The sequence below is a fragment of the Erpetoichthys calabaricus genome, chromosome 15 (assembly GCF_900747795.2).
Source record: "Erpetoichthys calabaricus chromosome 15, fErpCal1.3, whole genome shotgun sequence".
NCBI lineage: Eukaryota > Metazoa > Chordata > Cladistia > Polypteriformes > Polypteridae > Erpetoichthys > Erpetoichthys calabaricus.
Window position 1 is genome coordinate 30,666,985 of NC_041408.2, and position 22,694 is coordinate 30,689,678.

At 38.0% G+C, this 22,694-nt stretch overlaps 1 protein-coding gene across 3 annotated transcripts in view; it reads right to left on the minus strand.

Moving 5' to 3' along the window:
• The window catches only part of wdpcp (WD repeat containing planar cell polarity effector), a 424,187-nt gene that overhangs the window by 100,391 nt on the left and 301,102 nt on the right, over positions 1 to 22,694 (minus strand). For all 3 annotated transcript variants that reach the window (XR_007933616.1, XM_051919684.1, XM_028820594.2), the window contains one exon: positions 1,239 to 1,845. Coding sequence is in view for 2 of the 3 variants with exons in the window: in XM_051919684.1 (XP_051775644.1) it covers positions 1,239 to 1,845 (607 nt within the window). In the remaining variant the exon portion in view is untranslated. The remainder of the gene's footprint in view (positions 1 to 1,238; positions 1,846 to 22,694) is intronic.

Consider the following 22,694-nt stretch of genomic DNA (forward strand, 5'->3'; position numbering starts at 1 on the left):
TCCCTGCCACTTGGTGTGAAACTCGCACCTTAGGCCACCTAAAAAAACAGCAAAGTATTAAACAGGTGAAAAGCAGACACCATTTAGAAAAGAATAATCATATGGTTTTGAGTGAAAATGTGTCTGTGGTTACAAGCCATGGCAGAATATGACTGCTGAAATAACAGAACTGCAGAAACAAGCGTAGGATAATAAGCAGAAAATAACGTGACACAGGGTTGTTGTCATACTTCCACCCATGACATCCACTGCGAGCAGACAAGAAAGCAGGGCCATCTTAATTTATGGGCACAATAGACACCGGACGATGTTTCTGATGTCTATGTAGGGTACTGTTTTCTATCAAAACAGGGGCTCCAGCACCCCACTTTGCCTGGGGCCTATGATGCTATTAAGACAGCCCTGCAAGTAAGCAAGAATTATATCCTTATTGCAAGAAAAAAGTACAAAGTATCTGTGATACATATACACAACACATTATTTCCAGTTTACTTTTGTTGTCATATGCATGCCTCAGAAATACAGAAGGTGCGCTGTCTTAAATTTAAACCTTTGCTACTTCAAAATGGAGACATTCATTATATATTCTGATATTCTTTTTTTTTTTTTTAAATTGGAACCAATTAACTCTATTGTAAAATGTAAAAGCAGGCTAGTTATTTTTTTAATTAAAACAAAATGCTTAACTTTGGAACACAGTTTCATGTGTGAAAATAATATATAACATGATTATGAAAAAACAATTTTAACTTGAAAATATACCAAACGTATCCTTTAGGTAGGTTTGAAAAAGAAGGAAATGTAGTGAGGCCAAGTCAGTAAGGCCACAAATTTTTTCTAAATACCATTTGTATTCTTGACATTCCAGGGACAAATTCAGAAACAGCATTTGAAAAACTTATATTGTTCCAATGGTTTGTTTTGATTGACATGAGATAAACAAAAAATGAAACATACAAATGCATTTTAATACAGCGTGTAGCTGAATATACTGAATATATTTTGTAGAAGAAATTGGCAAGGTCATTCAGCTTTATATTATCCATTTCTATACTTTTAAAATGAGTTTTAAATTGACTAAAGAGACAGTGGGCCATCTAAGCTGAATCAATATTGTTAAGATATTGAAAGAGTGGAATGACACCTCAGATCATTTCCCACCTGTGATGCTATTTAACATATTTGTTGTAAATAAAAATAGAAAATTATTATGTTTAATTGTTCAACTCCATACTCACCCAGTTTAAAGCAAAGCATCCCTAATGGTCCTTTGTCAAATCTTAGAAAGAGAAGGTCATGAATATTAAGTGTGCCACTTTGGGAAGGTCCTTGGCCTACAGCCCATTGAATCTGAGTGAGGCTGGTGGACACATTGAAGTGTTTGTTGAACTGAATGGTCACTTTGGGATTGAGATCTTCAGCCAAAACCTGTATCTTCAAAGGTGCGATGGCCACATCAAAACACTGAAGTTCCCCCTGACTGCTGCCAACCACAAACATGGCTCCACTCGGGTGCCATTCTATTAGTGTGGGTAAGAGATCAGCTTGAGCAAGGAGGGTAACTTGACGATGTGAATCGTAAAGAACCAGAGAGGAGTCCTGACAGCCTAGGATTAACTTCTCTTCTGTACAGTCCAGGCTACAGCAAATTGCCCTTGACTTCAAAGGAATACTGGTGACAGTAATGCGGTGAACTTTGTTCCGAGAACAGTCATAGATGCAGCTGTCAGCCATCTTCTCCTTGTCTGCATTAATGGAGTGTTCGACTGTAAACAGTTGATAAGGCTGACTAATGCTAAATCCAGCATCAAGCGGATCCCATTCTGTGTGAATACAGTGCAAAATCTGAGAAAACAACAAAAGAAGGATCTGCTACATGGATATTCTTAAATAACATCAAGGATAATCAATGTTTATATATCAATACTTTATACATTTATTTTAGTTGATCACATTTCCTATATAAACAAGAAAATGTCAAAATAGTTTTTGGATAAAAATAAAATGATGAATCCCATTTACCTGTTAGCAGTTTAAATGTAAACATAGCACCCTCTGAACTGTCACAGCTCATGCCCATTTGTGCCCATCATTCCACATATCTCTAAGTCAGCCTCATCTACTGTGGCTTGCCAAAGGTAATAATGCTGCAATCACCTGAGCCTACTTAATAATTTTATAGAATACTTAATCAGATTTTTATGATGTCCGCTTTCTTCCTAGAGTCAAGATCACCTTTTTCTTTATTAAATTGCTTATTCCTTGGTTGTCTCATGAGTTTTAAACTTTTTGACCATGTTTATTGTGTTGTGTTTTTGTTCCTGTTCTTTGATCTAACAGTTAACCAACCCTGAATTCCAGCAATATGTCTGTTCCAGTCATCTGCTTATTTCTGTAAAATGAATAAATTTACAACTTTGCTGTCATACTTCATTGACAGTCTCGTTAAGACCATTGCCTCATTTTGTGCTGAGTTCTGAATGGTTGTTATATTCAAGGGGGTCGCTGGCAGAAAAATCTCAATTTATAGATGGTGGCATGCCACAAATATAATACCTATAGAAAAAGCTCATTAAAATGCAAAACTGAAACAAAAAATTACAATGGGGTTATATTAAATATTAATAAAGAACGGGCAACTTTGAGAATGTCAATGAATAGAAATTGAAATAAATCCTTAATTTGGCTCGAAAATTAACAGCAGGAAATTCATGACCTAATGGTTTGACACCACATGGCTTGTTTGGCACTATTTGAAAAATATGCAAATGGTCATATATGTAGGAAACAAGCTTTAAGGGACTGGCAGGATTTCTTTGCCCAGAATAACGACTGGCTTATGAGCAGATTTAGGCTCCCAAGAGTCCTTCTCTCATGCTGAACTGGGTCCAACATTAGAAAGACAGACTGCCCGGATTTGGACTACATACCCAGGTTTTAACAATGGTTGGCTTTCTAGCAACAGACACCTAGAAGAGGGAACAAAGGTGAGAAGGTAAGAATGTCTCCAACTGGACAAAATTCATCTCCGTCATGCCTAATTGTGCTAGAAGTCATAAACCGACTGACGGTACATTCAATTTCTATGTGGTGTGAGTGTACAGGTCAACATAAAAACACATTTTGTAACAGTGCTGTGTTTTACTAACATAACTTCTAGAATTGACAGTGCTCATAGTGCAATAAGGGCACCTAGCAAGAATGACGCTACTTTTGTTAGACACAAGCAGTGACATCCCATTAATGCACAAGTGATGCCAAGATGAGATTGACAAACGTGAGGATTGCTCTGGCATACCACATAATAAGGCATCTCCAATTACAGTTGCCCTTCACATATCAAAATTGCAGAGCACATACAGTGCATCCGAAAAGTATTCGCAGCGCATCACTTTTTCCACATTTTGTTATGTTACAGCCTTATTCCAAAATGGATTAAATTCATTTTTTTCCTCAGAATTCTACACACAACACCCCATAATGACAATGTGAAAAAAGTTTACTTGAGATTTTTCCAAATTTATTAAAAATAGAAAAATTGAGAAATCACATGTACATAAGTATTCACAGCCTTTGCTCAATACTTTGTCGATGCACCTTTGGCAGCAATTACAGCCTCAAGTCTTTTTGAATATGATGCCACAAGCTTGGCACACCTATCCTTGGCCAGTTTCGCCCATTCCTCTTTGCAGCACCTCTCAAGCTCCATCAGGTTGGATGGGAAGCGCCGGTGCACAGCCATTTTAAGATCTCTCCAGAGATGTTCAATCGGATTCAAGTCTGGGCCACTCAAGGACATTCACAGAGTTGTCCTGAAGCCACTCCTTTGATATCTTGGCTGTGTGCTTAGGGTCGTTGTCCTGTTGAAAGATGAACCGTCGCCCCACTTTGAGGTCAAGAGCGCTCTGGAGCAGGTTTTCATCCAGGATGTCTCTGTACATTGCTGCAGTCATCTTTCCCTTTATCCTGACTAGTCTCCCAGTTCCTGCCGCTGAAAAACATCCCCACAGCATGATGCTGCCACCACCATGCTTCACTGTAGGGATGGTATTGGCCTGGTGATCCGCGGTGCCTGGTTTCCTCCAAACGTGATGCCTGGCATTCACACCAAAGAGTTCAATCTTTGTCTCATCAGACCAGAGAATTTTCTTTCTCATAGTCTGAGAGTCCTTCAGGTGCCTTTTGGCAAACTCCAGGCAGGCTGCCATGTGCCTTTTACTAAGGAGTGGCTTCCGTCTGGCCACTCTATCATACAGGCCTGATTGGTGGATTGCTGCAGAGATGGTTGTCCTTCTGGAAGGTTCTCCTCTCTCCACAGAGGACTTCTGGAGCTCTGACAGAGTGACCATCGGGTTCTTGGTCACCTCCCTGACTAAGGCCCTTCTCCCTCAATCGCTCAGTTTAGATGGCCGGCCAGCTCTAGAAAGGGTCCTGGTGGTTTCGAACTTCTTCCACTTACGGATGATGGAGGCCACTGTGCTCATTGGGACCTTCAAAGCAGCAGAAATTTTTCTGTAACCTTCCCCAGATGTGTGTCTCAAGACAACCCTGTCTCGGAGGTCTACAGACAATTCCTTTGACTTCAGATAGATAGATAGATAGATAGATAGATACTTTATTAATCCCAATGGGAAATTTCATGCTTGGTTTGTGCTCTGACATGAACTGTCAACTGTGGGACCTTATATAGACAGGTGTGTGCCTTTCCAAATCATGTCCAATCAACTGACTTTTCCACAGGTGGACTCCAATTAAGCTGCAGAAACATCTCAAGGATGATCAGGGGAAACAGGATGCACCTGAGCTCAATTTCGAGCTTCATGGCAAAAGCTGTGAAAAGTTATGTACATGTGCTTTCTCAATTTTTTTATTTTTAATAAATTTGCAAAAACCTCAAGTAAACTTTTTTCACATTGTCATTCATTATGGGGTGTTGTGTGTAGAATTCTGAGGAAAAAAATGAATTTAATCCATTTTGGAATAAGGCTGTAACATAACAAAATGTGGAAAAAGTAATGCGCTGTGAATACTTTCCGGAGGCACTGTATGTGCTTTTTCCTCCTCTTCTTCACCTGAGATTGGACCTATATTATTTTTTTTTTTTTATTTCAGGCATGGCATGGCTGGTAGAGCTCACTGCATTCATAGCAGCTCTAACATGTTGCTGTTCAATATATTTATTGGTGACTTCTGTGCGTGGGCCACCAAATGTAAGGGTTCTTTGCATGCCTCTACTTTAGAGATCTACTTCTGTCTCTCACTCTACTACAAAGGCTTTGTTTTTTACCTCATTCTTTTCTGTTGTCGTCATTGTCTCACCTTACAGGTACATCTTTGAATTATACATTATTATGTACAGTATATGTATGAGGTCAATTAGCATGGTCCATATATGGTAGTTTCAGGGTGTCAGCATGATGGGGTTTAATGCATGTTAATGTACACACATTTAAAAGATGAGTGTGATTTATAAAAGGTAAATTGTGTAGAAATGTATGTATGTCAGGTTTTATCAATCAGATTTTTTTTGGAATTCACATTGTCCTATTTTTGGAGTATGCATATTTTCATGCTCAAGTCCAGTCACATGTTTACAAATGAGACCCCTGGTAACCACAAATTGTATTTAAGCCAGTCTAGATAATGTTATGTTATATAACACACATGCACAGTGAATGTATATTTTCATGGTATTATGTGCAACTGGTTTCCAGAACAGAATTAAACACATTAAAGGTAAAATTAAAGTAGTCAGCTGGGCATTCACCCATAAAATTAAAAAAATTGAGTGTACTAAATCCAAAGCAAAACTAAGAACTTCTCAAATCATTTTTTAGCTGTTTCAAATATAAACCACATCCATTGAAGAGAGTGTACATCAGTCAACATGCACCATGCTAGATCTCCTCCATGTGCCTATATGGATTTTTAGGTATCTTAAGCATTTCTTTTGTATTGCCTTGAAGGTCTATTTAACTTTCAGTTTTTCTTAGTAGTGTGATATGTGATAAACAACTTAAGCCACAGAGATGATGTCAGTTAAATCTGTATAATGTATAATTTAGAAAACACATTGCCTGAAAATTTATGTTTTACAGTCCACAGATGTACTTTGCTGAGGCTATGAAATCTATTTCTTTGCACACACAGGAAATGGAAAGACCCTAAATAGCCGGGGACCTCCAGATTACACAAGACCAACTGAGATCTTGAAAAATGTATATATTGTCACAAAAGCCACAAAGAGCTATAGCAAGGTTTGGGGCAGCCACCCGTATATTTGGTTTCCTGGCTGCAAATCGTTGTTTAAATGATAGCACTGCTGTGCACAAAACCGAGTCCAAAACAGAACTGAGGGAATAGGGAAAAGGTGGAGGCTTTTAAAGGGGAAGACAGGAAGTGAGATCAAAGGAGTCGGGCTCATGAAGGTCTTCAGCCATAGGTTCGAGCCCGGACGTGACATCACAGGGGCCGGAGCCAGCAAGGTCTCCTTCCATAGGTTCGGTCCCGGAAGTGACGTCAAGAGGGCCAGGTGGAATCTCCAGTGAATGGTCTGCAGGAAAGGAAGAAAAAGAGTCAGTGCACTCTGCCACATCCCAGTATGACTTGGAACTGCCCTTACTCAAGCCCTTTTGCTGCCTGCCATGTGCACTCGTGTGACAATATGTTTGTAACGAAATTGAAACAAAATACTTGCAACATCTTAATTCTAACTAAAAGTCCATTGTGTCAGTACACAGAGTAGCGAGAGGTTACATCTGTGTGAATCTGCAAAATGAAAAAACTTGAAATCTACAAAATGAAAAAGGTTATTCTCATATTTAATAATATAAAATAAGGTAAGAGACAATAGATTTTGGCTGTATAGCCTTCACCAAATGCACCAGATTGTGCTCCACTCTTGTCAAGGCTGTCTAGGTTGCATTGTCGCTTCACAATTTCATGAAATTTAGATTGCAATCCACTTTTCAAAATAAAATTACAAGGCATACATAAGTATACAATTTGGAACTGTAAAACTTTAAACAGCACAGAATAATTTATTAATGATGCCGTATAACAATAAAATGTTAGATACATGTTTGTAATCTAAAATGTCACTAACTATTGGCAGTTTATTTTTTAGTGTTCTTCATGTTTATTTACAGATGCAGTGCTTAACATATTATATGGCTGGTGGTCTGCAAAATGAAACAGATCTGCTGACTTCATTTCCAGTTTTTTATTTAATGTGACTGAATACCTGCAATTTTTCTAAATATAATTAACAAGTTATGCAGAAATATCCTGCAAGGTAAGACCCCAGGGAACCATATGTCTTGACTTTACATTGTTTTAGAAACACTGAGTGAATAGAAATTGACAGACTAAGCTGGACTGAATGACTTGTTCCTGTCAAAACATTTTCTTATGTTCTAAGATTTGTGGGTTCATTAAAAACAAAAGGTGTAAAGAAAAAAAAAACAGTTGGAAGTAAGAAGAAAATTCAAGTAGAATGGGTGATTTTGGTGGGATGTGTTGTTGCAACAGTGGGGGGGTTTGGCATTTTTCAGATGTGAAGGGCAGTGTGGGAAAGAGTTTTTTGTTTGCATTTTCTGAAATCATTACTCAGGGAGAAATACTGCAACTAGTTGCAAATATGGATTTGTCATGGGTATTGTGATGGATGTTACAAACACCAGACTGTCTTGTTTCATATGCAGTTATTTAAATATATACTATAATGATGGCATATTTAATAATATTGATGAGACAAATAGGGAAAAGTAAAGAGAAAGAGAGGCTGGGAGTCATGTGCTGACAGCACGTTGCTGCACCCACTACATGACGAACCACCTGGATTGGGACCCGAGTGCAGCGGGTGACACCTCAGCACCACACTGGACCAGTATGAGGTTTTTTATGGTGGCTGGAATGCTAATCCTGCCACCAACCCCTGAGCTTTCCCTGTAAGTTGGAGGACCTGCTGGCAGGGCTGGATGCAGGTTAACATCATACCCAGGATGAAGCAATTGCAGGTTAAGGGCCTTGCTCAAGGGCCCAGTGGAGTAGAGTCACTTCTGGAGTTTATGGGATTCAAACTGGCAACATTCTGATTGCCGGTGCAGATCCCTGGCCTCAGAGCCAGAGCCTCAGAGTCATTTTAATTTAGAGCAGCTAGAATATAGATATCAGGAAAAATAAACGTACAATTAAAACCCAGTTTGAGCACTATGAAGATGAACAGCAAAATCAAGACTACACACTGATTGTCAGTATAAATGGGACAAGTTTTTGATATGAAATGCATTTATCAGTCAGATTTCGTGTTACTCATTAAAGTTATCTATTGATAAACTCTACATTTGCAAACTGGAAAATGAACGGTCAGAATAGACTGGTGCACTTGGATAAATGTCAAAAAACGAATAACTTGTATGTTTACTAACTGTAACAGCACTTTTCTTCAGTGGATTAAAAAAATCTTTAATATAACCTCAGTGTTAAAGAAATGCAATTTTATTGCTCACGATGTATTTACAACACCTATGGTTTATTCTTTTTTGTTTGAATAATATATATACAAAAAAATATATAAATTATACATATTAAATAGAGTACGGGTGTCTAATTTGAATTTTATTGAGTGCCAAAAATCACACTACTATATATACTCATGTTTAAGTTCTTCCGTGGATAAATCAAGGCTTGATTTTACCGTATAATTTCCGGTATTTTATAATATCAGTTGTATAAGTCGAATGTGGAAAACTCATGCTATTGGTCCAAGAGATTACAATATGCTAACGCCCGCCTGAGAGAGTAACCACGGAGCAAACTGCCTTTTTTTTCTATGTATTGTGCCTATGTGACCATATGGTAATACCCAAACTATTCTGAAGCGACATTTGCACTGATTTGTGTTTTTTGTATCTCACACCCTCATATACCTTTATCGTAAGAGCATCTCTTATCTATGATGGAGCGTTCGATCGCAAGAAAATATGAAGCTGGTTTTAAATTAAAAGTTGTTTAAATGGTGAAAGAAATTGGTAACTGCGCTGCTGCAGCAAAATTCGATGTGTCTGAGAAACTGGTGCAAGATTGGAGGAAACAAGAAGATGTAAAAAAATAAATAAAAATTAAATGTCGTATTTTTGAACGGGTATATAAGTCGAGGTCTGATTTTATGATTGATTTTTCGGGTTTCAAAACCCAACTTATACTCAAGTATATACGGTATATACAGTGCCCTCCATAATGTTTGGGACAAAGACACATTTTTTCATTGATCCACAGTTTAAAAATACAAATCAAACAATTCAGACATGAATAAAGTGCACATTGCAGACTTTCATTTAAGGGGATCTGCATAAATTTTGTCACACAATGTAGAAATGACAACACTTATCCTACACGGTCCCCCCACTTCAGGGCACCATCATAATTGGGATAATTGGCATCACAGGTGTTTGTGATTCCTCAGGTGTGTTGCATTGCTTCATTAGTGCAGGCCTAAGATACCTAGACTTGGTTCTACCTATAGACTACCTTTGGAGTACTTTTGCCACTGCTCAACATGAGGACAACAGCTGTGACAATGAAAGTCAAAAAAGCAATTGTGTAGCTGAACACGAAGAATAAAAACCATTAGAAAAGGTGGTAAAACCTTAGGATTACCTTGATCAACTGTCTGGAATATCGTTAAGAATAAAGAATGCACTGGTGAACTCAGTAAGCATAAAGGGTCTGGTAGGCCAAGTTAGACCTCCACTGCTAACAATAGAAGACTCCTCACTATGGTAAAGAAAAGGCCTCAGATGCCTGTCTGACAGATCAGAAACAGTCTTCAGGAGGCAGATGTGCTAGTGTCAGAGAAGACCATCATCAAAAGGTTTCATAAAAAGAAATACAGAGGTCACACTGCAAGACGCAAACTACTAGTTAGCCAAAAAAAACAGGATGGCCAGATTACAATTTGTGAAAACGTCCTTAAAAGAGCCTGCAGAATTCTGGAAAAAGGTCTTGTAGATCGATGAGACAAAGATGAACCTATATGAGAGTGATGGCAAGAGCAAAGTATTGAGATGAAGAGGAACTGCCCAAGGTACACAGCATACCACCTTATCTTTTAAACATGGAGGTAGGAGTAATGGCTTAGACATGTATGGCTGCCAAAAGTACTGGCCCACTTACCTTCATTGATCACGTAACTGCTGACAGCAGTGGCATAATGAATTACGATGTGTAAAGAAACATCTTATATGCTGAAATTTCAGTAAATGCTTCCAAAATCATTGAACGGTGCTTTATCCTGCACCAAAATAATGGTCTAAACATTCTGCTAAGGCAACAAAGTCACAGACATCAAGAAGGCATTGCATGCAAGGGATATGTGACAAAGTACTAAATATGACTGCTTTACTACACCTACCATTGCTGTGTCCTAAGCATTATGGCGCCCTGAAATGGGGAGACCATACAGAAAAAATGTTGTCATTCCTGCATAGTGTAACTGAAATGTATGCAAATACCCGTACATTAAACTCTGCAATATGCGCTTTATTTACGTCTGAATTGTTTGATTTGTAATTTAAACTTGTGGAGCAGAGGGGTAAATCAAAGAAAAATGTGTCTTTGTTCCAAACATTATGGAGTACACTGTATACATTCAATGCAGACTGGAACCAGTGGTGCATTTAGAGGTAATGGAGTTCTATTCACAGACTTTATTAGGGCTCTATTCTTTTACCAAAAAAAAGAACTGATTTTAACAGGCTCATTAATGTGCTCAATTAGTAAATAATGGAGACTTAAAGCTACAAAAATGAATAAAATGAACATTAAATAATTCCAATGTAGCACACATACGTGCTTGCTATATTCTAATAAAAAATGACCCAACTTAGTTTTATTATTTCATTATTTTGTTATTTCTACATTGACCCCAAAACAACAAAAGTTAAGTAATGGAGGGCAGCACAGTGGTAGCGCTGCTGCTATGTAGTAAGGAGACCAGGGTTTGTGTCCTGGGTCCTCCCTGTGTATTCCTTGTGTCTGTGTGGGTTTCCTCCAGGTGGTCATGTTTCCTCCAACGGTCCAAAGACATTCAAGTTAGGTGGACTGGCGATACTAAATTGGCCCTAATGTGTGGCTGGTGTTTATATGAGTGTGTATGCATATAAGTGTGCGTGTGTGTGAGCTCACCCTGATTTGACTGTGCCCTGTCCAGGGTTTGTTCTTGCCTTGCACCTTGTGCTCATTGGGACAGGCTCCAGAACCCCCTGACCCTACTCAGAACAAAGCAGTTTAGAAAATGACATTAGTCTAGGCATCCAAGTAGGAAACAGAACTTGTTTGGAACAAGAACCTTTAGCCACCTGGGTCCCCAGGACTGAGTTTCAGAATTACTGGACCACTGTAATGTGAATCATGCATTGCATCTGAAGTCTAAAGTAACACTGTTAAGTTACAGAGCCCTTTCAGTTCCGTCAAGAGGTGGGATTTATTAGGCAGCAAGTGAACATTCAGTTTTTGAAGGTGATGGGTAAGCTTAAGAATCTGAGCACCTTTGACCACATCCATATTGTGATTACTAAATAGCCATGTCAGAGCATCTAAAAAACGGCAGGTCAAGTGGGGTGTTCCCTGGTATATGTAGTGGATAGTACCTATCAAAAGTGGTCTAAAGAAAGACAACCAGTGAACCAGTAACAGTGTCATGGGCGCCAAAGGGTTATTGATATACATGGGGAGTGAAGGCTAGCCTGTCTGGTCTGATCTCACAGAAGAGCAACTGTAGCACAAATTACTGGAAATTTTAATGCTAGCCACAAGAGAAATGTGCCAGAACACACAGTGCATCACAGGATTGCCGCACATGGGGCTGCGTAGCTGCCGACCGATCATATTGCCCATGCTGGCCCCTGTCTGCTGAAAGCACCTACAATGGGCATGTGAACATCAGAGCTAGACCATGGAGCAATGTAAGAAGGTAGTCCAGTCTGATGAATCATGTTTTCTTTTAGATGATGTGAATGGACGAGTGCGTGCCTGTTGTTTACCTGAAGAAGAAATGGCAGCAGGATGCACTGTAGGAAGAAAGGCAAGCCAGCAGAGATAGCATGATGTTCTAGGGAATTTTCTGCTAGGAAACTTTGGGTCCTGGCATTCACTTATTTTGACACATACCACCTACCTAAAGATTGTTGCAGACCACTTACACACCTTCATGGCAACAGTATTCCCTAATGGCAGCTGCCTATTTCAGCAGGATAAAGCGACCTGCTATACTGGAAAAATTGTTCAAGAATTACAGTATTTGAGGAAACATGACAAGGAGTTCAAGGTGTTGCCTCCAAACTACTCGGATCTCAATCCAATTGGGCGTCTGTGGAAAGTGCTCAACAGAACTCAACAGGTCAGACCTACACAATATTATGCAGGTGGTTTTAATGTTGTGGTTGATAGGTGAGTGTGCGTGTGTGTGTGTGTATATATATATATATATATATATATATATATATATATATATATATATATATATATATATATATATATATATACATATATATAAAAACATAGGAGACAACTTAAGGGATCTTGTGACTGTACTTACATGCCGCTCCAGGGGTTGGTGATGTGTTCTAATGCCTGTTCTCTTACTTCCTCTGCAGACCAGGAGCATCATGCATAACGCTGTGTGTAGAATTCACACTAAAACATGGCGTATGGACAAAAGCGGAAATGTACGTACGCACAAAAAAATCCAGATGCATAAATCTGTATGTACGCCAACTTCCACATTCTTCCACTACATAAATCTCGGTCTGCATGAAATATAACACTCATGCACGTGCCTGCTGCCCCTCCCAGACTCCTCCCAGAATTACACCTCTTTGAATATACAAATCAATATACTGTAAATAGCCCCTTATGTTTTGCTTTCTGTGAAAAGACAATGGGAAAAGCACGGGGGAAAAGAAGAATTTCAGCAAATAGCAAGTAGAGGAAAGAAAAAGTATTATTTGTTTGTTTAAACAGTGATATAAACAACAGAAGGAAGTTGATCGAGTAACAGAGTGGCAGAGAAACTCGTAAGTTCAAGTTCAGAAAGTCGCAAAGTGCCCAAAACAAATAAGAAGTGGTCAGATATCAAAGTCACTGTGAAAAGGCGAGTCATAGCCCACTGTCAGAGTATCATATGGAAGCGTATTAGTGTACAGAGAAAAGAAAAACAAAATAGGGACACAGCTGAAACAAAATGTCCAAATGTCAACTTTAATCTCGAAATTTCAACTTTAATCGTAGTTTATTTTGTCATTAAAGTAGAACATCATAAACTTCATCGTAAAATCATTTAATTTAATAGTTTCTCAGATCCCATCATATCTAAAGTAGTACATTAAACGCTTTGTATTCTATGTGTTCTTCTATGTACTCTATGTGTGTGAATCACTACGTACTTCTTAAACAGGCTTTCTCTTCCGCCGACAACACACATAATACACTACATTCATGATATTACAGTTCTCTGAACAATTTAAATATTAAGATGTATACTTGATACCATTTTCATAATGACAGGAATTAAAGCACACACAGAATTAGCGATGAGCTGGCACCTTGTCCAGAGATTGTTCCTGCCTCCCGCAAGATCCTTGTTGCTCCGTGTGCGACCTTTGATGAAATAATTTATTGCAGCAGTACTGTCTCTCTCAAATGTACTAATCTCCAATTGTTCTCCTTCCTTTTCTTTGTCCAAGTAACCAATTGCCACACGATCAGCTCTGTAATAGATGCTACGCCATCTGTAAGCTTAGAACGCTGATTCTTCAACTCTTTTATGGAACATAGAAATATCTTTGTAGTACATGTTTAATTATTCCATCCATCTATTAATCCAGGGTCACACCAATCCCAGCAAGCATACAGCGTGAGGCATGAACAATCCCTGAATGGGGCGCCAGCTCATTGCTGCCACTGTCCACCGTGTCCTTACGTGTTAAATTATTAACAATATACATTATTTTAATGAAGTTTAAAAACTTATCTGTATAATGTAAGAAACATACTTTACTTAATTTCATCTTAAAAATGATATCAAGAGTTCCAAGAAGATAGCGCTTGGAAACCTAACTCGACTTAGAAGCCAGTAGTCATCATATGTAAATACACACTTTATAAAGTGGCTCAGGTTGTGCAATATTATAACTGTAGTGCAAGTTTACAGTGAGGTGATTGTACTTATAAGTACAAACAGTTCTACCAGGAACACTTGATGGACTGATTTGAGTACATTTAGAGCTCTTGGGATGAAACGGTTTCTGAAGCGCGAGGTCCCTACAGGAAAGGCTCTGAAGCATTTGCCACACTGTAATGAAGTAGTTCAAACAGACTGTGTGCATGGCTGAGACACCGTGTACTAGATACTGCATCCTGATAATCCGATCAACTGCTTTATAGCTGTGATTCCACACTCAGATACAGCGGGTTAAATACTTTGAGTGGTGCACTGTTTGGCCATTTTGAGAGCAGTCCAATGCAGAACTCACATCTGAAAAGACCTTCTTTTCAATCATTATTTATTTTTCTGCTTTTTAATTATACAGTGTCACCAGGAGGTGCTCCAACTCTTTACCGTGATCTGTTGAATCTTACAATATACCTATATATATATCATATATACATATGCATATATATACATATATATATATATACACACATATACATTGTGGAGCATGATCCGGACACAGACAGGTGGACACCGATGGTTCACTCAACACAAGTTTATTATACATGTTTACAGTGAACACACAACCCCAAAACTCCCCCAAAGTCCAGGCCTCCCAATGCCTTTGCCTCTTGAGGTCTGCCTCCACTCCTCTCCACCAAGACGTCGTCTTCTACACTCCCGACTCCAGCCATCGAATGCTCCAGGTGCCTCCCGATTAGCTTCCGCCGGCACTTACCAGTGTGGCGGAAGTACCGGCTGCGCACCCGGAAGCACTCCGGGTGTCCCTGGTCTTCTTCCCCCTAGCACTTTCGGGTGTGGAGGAAGTGCTGAGGGCCAGGGCTCCTCAGGCATTGGGGCACCCTCTGGCAGTGACCATGGGCACCTATAGGGTTGAGATTCTAAGGTCTGTTCCCGTGGTCCCCAAAGCCACCAGGGTGGTCGCCCCCTCGTGGTCTGTAGGAGGCGTAAGCCCTCCTCCGTTCCTCCTGGGCGTCCCAGCTGGGTACCACCCCCAGCCACTCGCCACAACATATATATATATATATATATATGTATATGTATATACATACATACGTTTGTGTGTATATATATGTATGTGTATATATATATATATATATATATATATATATATATATATATATATATATATATAAATATATATATATATACTGTATATATATATATATATATATATATATATATATATATATATATTTTTTTTTTTTTTTTAAATTCAGTACAGGGACTAACAAGTGTTTAGATTTGATGTGAGCAAATCAGATTTACGAAGATTACGGTAATTTTCAGTTATGTTCCTTATTTCACTCTGCAGGTTGATGTGCATGTGCCTGGACTACAATGCTTGAGTTGAGCTTTAGTGATAGCAAACTTTATAAACCAAAAAAAAAAAAAGATTTTCATGCTTTTATTAGTAAAATCTATAGAATATTATGAGCTACAATCTGTACAATACTTCTGGCAGTATGATTCCTGTCTTTATGAATACTTTAGTAGGTAATGAATTTAATTTACATATGATGTTGTGAGATTGTTTATGTGTCACAAATGTTAATGCTATTGAGTTGGAGTTGGTCTGTATTAGAGTGCATTACTAAAAGAAAACATATATGAGTTAACTTCATTAAAAAAATCAATAATAAAAACATCATAAAAAAATCAATGCAAATCAAGGCTGTCAGTCATTTGCCAGCTTTCTTCATTTAATGAGGAGTTAATAGTTGAAATATTGTGTTTTTTTATAATTTACTTATTCTGCAGCTAATTATTTTTGTTAATTTAATGTATTATGTCAATGCTTACTTGTGTCATAGGCTGATCTGCATTTTTGACATGCTACATTAAAAACGCAAACCCTCCTATGTTTGTAATTGACCCCGAGTGCTTTCTATAGCTACCTCACATTATTTCTTTATCCGGTTCCCTTCAACACTACTTACTTCACTGTTCTTCTTTCCCTGTACAGTCGTAAGACACATTTTTAAACCAGAAAAAAAAAACATCTGTAGAAGAAAAAAGTAAGTGAAAATGAATTGTACACTGAAAAAAAAAATTAGCAGATAGTAAAAATGTTTGACAGCCCAGTAAGCATTTCTTGTATTATTCATGTAACAACACAATATTACATTCTCAAACTTGTTAAATGCAATACAGGGACGCAGGTGTACAAGAACAAAAAATAGATCTGGACCACTCACACATAGATCTGGATATACACATAGATCTGGACACACACATGCACGCACATGACCAATTTGGAATTGGCAATTATCCTAACCTGCATGTCTTTGGGGATGTGGGAAGAAAACTGGAATACCCAAAGGAAAGAAGAATGTGTAAAGGCCACAGGGTCCTCAACTGGGGAGTAGATTCAAACCCAGCAAGCCGGACCTGCGAGGAGGCAGAACTACCCATTTCTACCCTGTACATTTTTCAATAAAAGAATAAAACTTGCTCTTTTTTGTATCAAAAAATAAAAACTTTGGAAGATCTTTTTTTACCTTGTGTTAAATTAAAACAAGCACATGTTAGCTGGAAATGAAAAAAAAATGTATTTGGTGTTAATTCTGAATATAATGCCCACAACAGAATAACTATAACTTTCCTTTTCTACTGTATAACATAAATGTCATATTGTTATTCCATGCACACAACATATTTAAATATTTTTACATGAAGAAGTAAAACATTTTAAACTGAAAAAATAAATTGAATGTTTAGATTTAAAAATAGTTGTTGCGTAACTTTAATTGCAATTCAGTTTAAGACAGTAAATACATCAGGACTTCAGCAAAAAACCTTTTTGGTGTAATATCTGAAATATTAGGAAACATATTTCAATTAATGTATTGTAATAATCATATTTACAAATACAGTATATTGTGTATACGGCATGCAATACACAGTGTGATCAGTCCTACGGCATCATTCATGCTTTATCTTTTTACTTGGACAATGCTAAACAAGTCGTCCCAGTGATTTCAATTTATTTTGATCTCCCTGCAAGTCAATAAAAACAGTTCAGGTATGTCTTTCTGCCATCAAACGTAGGCCTCAGTTTACAACTTTATTGCTTACTTGTACTCGATAAAGAAAATGTTTATAATTTTTGCTGTTTCACACAATGCTTAACTGTAGAATACGTCTCAGTATAAGAAACTCCTATGAGATATCTACTAGATAGTATTTTCAAATATTTTTGAAATATAATGCAATATACAAAAATGACAAGCATTTTGAAATATAAAATAAAATTTAAAATATATTGTAGTGTATTATAATTAGTATTATAGTCTATTTAAAACATTTGTCAATATTTTGTAACATGTATTTACAGTATTTTATTCCTAGTATTTTAAAAAATATTAAGAAATATATTTTTAGATTTTGAAAAATATATTGCAATACCAAAATGGCAATAATTTAACAATACATTTCAATATACTTCAAGATATTGTAATACACTTATTCTTAAAATATACTCATATACTGTAAGTGTAGTAACATTTTCATTCAAATATATTTTCATGTGTTTCTATTTTGTAAGACTAGGGTGTTGTACCGTGTTAGCCATTATGAATGTAGAGAAAAGCCAAGCAAAATGACACCTTTTATTGGCTAACTAGAAAGATTACAATATGCAAGCTTTCGAGGCAACTCAGGCCCCTTCTTCAGGCAAGATGTAATTTGTAAGGGTAATTTTACTGTCTTACATTTTACCTGTGAGGACTGTTGACAGTTAATAGTGCTGCTCTCAGAATCTCAGTACCACCTATGTGCAATGCACGAGTTCTTCCCTGTGTGCTTGTATTTTGACTCTGAGCAAATCATTTTGGTTTCCTTCCTCACATCAAAGAAATGCATGCTGGGATGACAGACAACTCTAAATCAGTTGTCAGGAGACTGTGGAAGATTGTGGGTTCGCTTCCCGGTTCCTCCCTGTGTGGATAGCGCTTTGAATACTGAGAAAAGCGCTATATAAATGTAATGAATTATTATATCTCATTAAGAGTGGGTTTTTGCTATGAGTCTGATGTTGTTGGAATTGGCTCCAGCTCCCCATGACTCTTTAGTGAAATGCAGGTGTATTAAAAAGAAGACTGATGTTTTTTTTCTGAGAGGTGTCTGAACATATGAAAATAAAGAACAATGTGGATTTTAAACATATTATGTACTTTTTCACAGAAAATGGTGTTACTGTACTATTGCGGTTCAAGTTCATGTAGCTAATAGTACTGTTTCACGAGTCTGCTGACTTATCATCCATCCATCCATCCATTATCCAACCCGCTATATCCTAACTACAGGGTCACGGGGGTCTGCTGGAGCCAATCCCAGCCAACACAGGGCGCAAGGCAGGAAACAAACCCCGGGCAGGGCGCCAGCCCACTGCAGGCTGACTTATCAGTTTCCTTTTTTTGTGTAGCAGGATTTTCAAAATCTACACATTTTCCTTGTTTTAAACAAGTCACCAACATGACTTCCTTCTTCATATATTGACTGACAACACTCAGCTCTATAAACATCTTAGCCTTGGGTATGCTCAATGATCAATGGTTATGTGTCAATGCACTTCTTTATGTTAATGTAAATACATTAAAACAAGCTACTTGTTATTGCAAAACAGAACAACTCCAAAAGCTCATCTCTTTCCATGAGGGGCTGCATGTTGATTAGCACATGCAATTAGGAATTTCACTGTAATCCCTACATGTATCAGTAAGGACCATATAAACATTGTAGTGTCAAAGCCTGTAAATATCGGCTTTCAACCCTTTTCTATGAGCAACCTTAGTATAATTCTTAACTGTATCCCTACCTATGAAAACTCTTGCTTACTTTTTAATTTAATTGTTATTCATATCTTCAGTGACCAGATCATATAAGCTAAATTTACTGTATGTCCACTAACACTTAATGGATTTAATTATTTACCTTTTTGTAACAGAATTGCTCAAAGTTTGGTGAAATACTTGATAGAAAATAAACATTAACTTAATGAATTCATCGCACACATGTAAGGAAATAAAGCTGTTACAAGCCATTGTTTATCACTTGCTATTCAGAAGATCCAAGCCAAGCTTTTCTGAATGTTCATAATTCCCCTGCCAAGAAAGGAGGGCTGTTGACAGATAGGTGACCTCCCCATGTACAAAAGAAGCATTGCCAGTTGAGGGGATTGAGCTGTGCCAAACCAGCTTAGCACCAACCTTTAGCTCAAAGGCATGAGACAATGAAAGATACAGAAAGGAATCACAATATTGTACTTCGCACAGCACAGTAAAACGGAAGTATTATTAGTTCTATTTTTAAATATTTAAATGGATGATTAATAAAATGGTCATTTATCTCATGTAGCTATACACAGTAAGTTAACATTTTATAGCTGCATTGACCGAGACCCAAAATTTTCCTCACACTCAAGTCATATATTAAATAAGTGGTATATATTGTGGTGGACGGCCAGGTCCCATGCCTGGCCGGGATGCCCCTTCAATGTGTATTCAGGGTGAACAGCCCTGGACAGTGCAGTACCTCCTCCTGGACGCTGGATGGCTGCCCCTCTGGGTCCCTCTGCCTCAGTCTCTCGGAGGGCTTCATGGGAGATGGAGTTCTCCACAGCCCTGTTGGGGTCTGGAGTGGCTACCAGGGGGTACGGCATGGGTCCCTGAGCCCAGCTGGACTAATCTTAAGTCCCACCCAGGAGTGCAACTGGAAACAGGTGATCAAGCACCTGGAGCACTTTCAGGTGGGCCATAAAAGGAGTCAGCAACCACCACTCAATGGCCAGAGTCGGGTGGAAGGAGGACAAAGCTGTGGAGGAGTGGTGGTGAAAGAGAAAGGAGTATTGTGTGTCTTGTGCTTGGGACTGTGTTGTGGCTGGAGGGATTACGGGGAAGATGTGCCCTCCAGCTAAAGAAAATAAAAAGTTTATTTTATTTCACGAGTGCCTCCCGTGTCAAATCTGTGTCGGGTCGGGTGCTATATAGCGTCTTTTTACAATATATTGTATTAACACATTGATTGCAAAGTAGTGGTCTGAATGGAAAACACAGCCAACAACGGCAGAGAAAGACCTAACAATTAATTTTGAATTAATTCAACATAATACAGGACTTTGTGTACATCACATCAGTATGACTTGAGCAGAAGGAAACTAAAAGAGTATTGATAGACTTTATGGACTAATCCCTAAGTTTAAATCTGTTGGAACCCTTTACTGGACAAGATATCTAGAAATGGAGATTTTCATATCATGTTGATAGATAGTAAAATTCTTGCTGTGTTATTTAGTAATATGGAAGTATTTACCAGATATATTGATTGTAATTCAATGTTTTGAAAGCTACCACTATTGGTAAAACAAGCAGTAACATGAATAAATGTGTCTCATCTTTCCACATATCCGAACAGAGAATGTATTTTCATTCAAAGAGGAATACCGAGAAATTGAGCAAGACAGTCCAAAAAGTCAATGCCAGAGCCACTGCAAAGTGCCATCTAAAAGATGCTACCCTCAGCAACACCCCATCATCCTGAAAGGCCAGCTGGGCTACTGGCGTGACGCACAGCTACAAGAGAGGGAGCACTCCCCACAGAGGCACCATAACTGCACCCTGCAGACCTCTAGCTGTCAAAGGAAGCCTCCCATACTGGCCAGACACAAGGAAGGGTTAGTGCACTGCACTCCCAGAAGCTCCTGGATTTCAGGGTTTTCTCAAACTGACAACAAAGGGCAGAGCACTCATAACATTTTACTTCCCTGCCGTTTCAAGGAAGCAAGCATGCAGAGTGCCAAGAGAGAAGCTTGACTGTTTGCACTGGGGCTTAAAAACATTAATTATAAGAAAGTGCACACGTGTCAGCTGGGTGACACAATTTATACGCACTGAACTCTGAACCTGGCAGCTATGTTTTGACCATTATGATAAATTATTCAAGGGCATTTTATTTTGGGAAAATTCTGAAACACCAATTTTGCCCTGTAATACTACATAGTGCAAAGCGAATCATCACTTGAAAATAAAGCATGTAAAAAATAAACAAAAACACAAGATTTTTTTATACATGCATAACATCTGCCAGTACAGGAGCAATTCTGGCAAATGTTTGTTTTGTTTTTCAATGTGTGAACTACAAATCATTATAAATGTTAAATGCCTGAATAATTAAGGATTTTTTTTGCAATGGCACTGCTTATCAGTATGGGGTAGGGATAAAGACCACATAGGGGACTAAATAACAGTTTTAAATGCTAGAGTCTAAGTAGAAAATTGGTTTAGCATGCAGATAGAAAACCTAACAAAAGAAACATATATCTAAGCTCGAAGTGATTGAAGTCCCTGTCTTTCTGATGAGAAAAATGTTTGATTTACTCCATGGGTCTTACATAAACTGCTAGCTTAATTTCACACTGTGGATCTGAAAATGACAACAAACACTTTAATTAGAAATGATGCAAGGAAGGACTTTCATGTTTTTTGAGCGTAGAAAAATAGGTGAAGGACTCAGATAAATCCCTTACATACTCCAAACAGACTAAATAAATATATTGCACCATTTTGCATTTATTTTCATAACTTGCTTATTATCATAACGTACTTGTTTCCATTTTCGGACGTGGCTTTGCATTTCGTTACAAATTACCAAGATTTTGTTTTCCACTTCCAAAGAAGATCATTCTTTAAATATTTGACTCTCTGTGTCGTGGAAGCGTGTTAGGTAAAATTGCAAGCAATACAGAGAGGAGGTGATCCCCCAGGGTGAGTTAAGGACTTGATTCGAAAAAAATATCAGGAAAAGGCAAACAAATAATGATTTACCTAAATCAGCAATTGAAAGAATGCTATTGCCTTTAAACAGGTACACTAATACGACTCTCACAGTTATATATGACTCGGGATTAGTGCTAAAGACGAGGAATAATTGCCAAAACATGTTGGCAGGGTGACGTTGTTGAACTGTGGCCACAGTGCGTAGAAACTGCAGAAAACAGGAAACCCTTAGTACATGTGAAACGTCAACGTAAAGAAATCCCAGATCAGTTATTAAACCTTAAGATGATACCTAAGCAAGTGAGTGAACAAACAACAAATGTATAAGGGTTTTATAATTTCATTTTTATGTGATCACCATGTATTCATTGTGAAAAAAGCAATGTGAGGGAGCTTTAAACAACATTCAAGCAACATGCAGAACAGCAGTGTTTCCATGCATTTATGACTAACCATCATCTGCATTTTTATTATTAGACTAAATTAACACCCAGTAGATGTTCTGCATTTGCATTTGTGATATCTTGAGTAGAAAATATAAAATCTGAACAAGCATATACAATGCACATTTTAAATGTGGGCTGAGAAAACAAGTAACCTGAACAGCTAATAAAACCATCCAAGCATTTATCCATCCATCCCTTTTTGGACTCCCTAATTCCAGCTGAGTATCATAGGGAGACGGC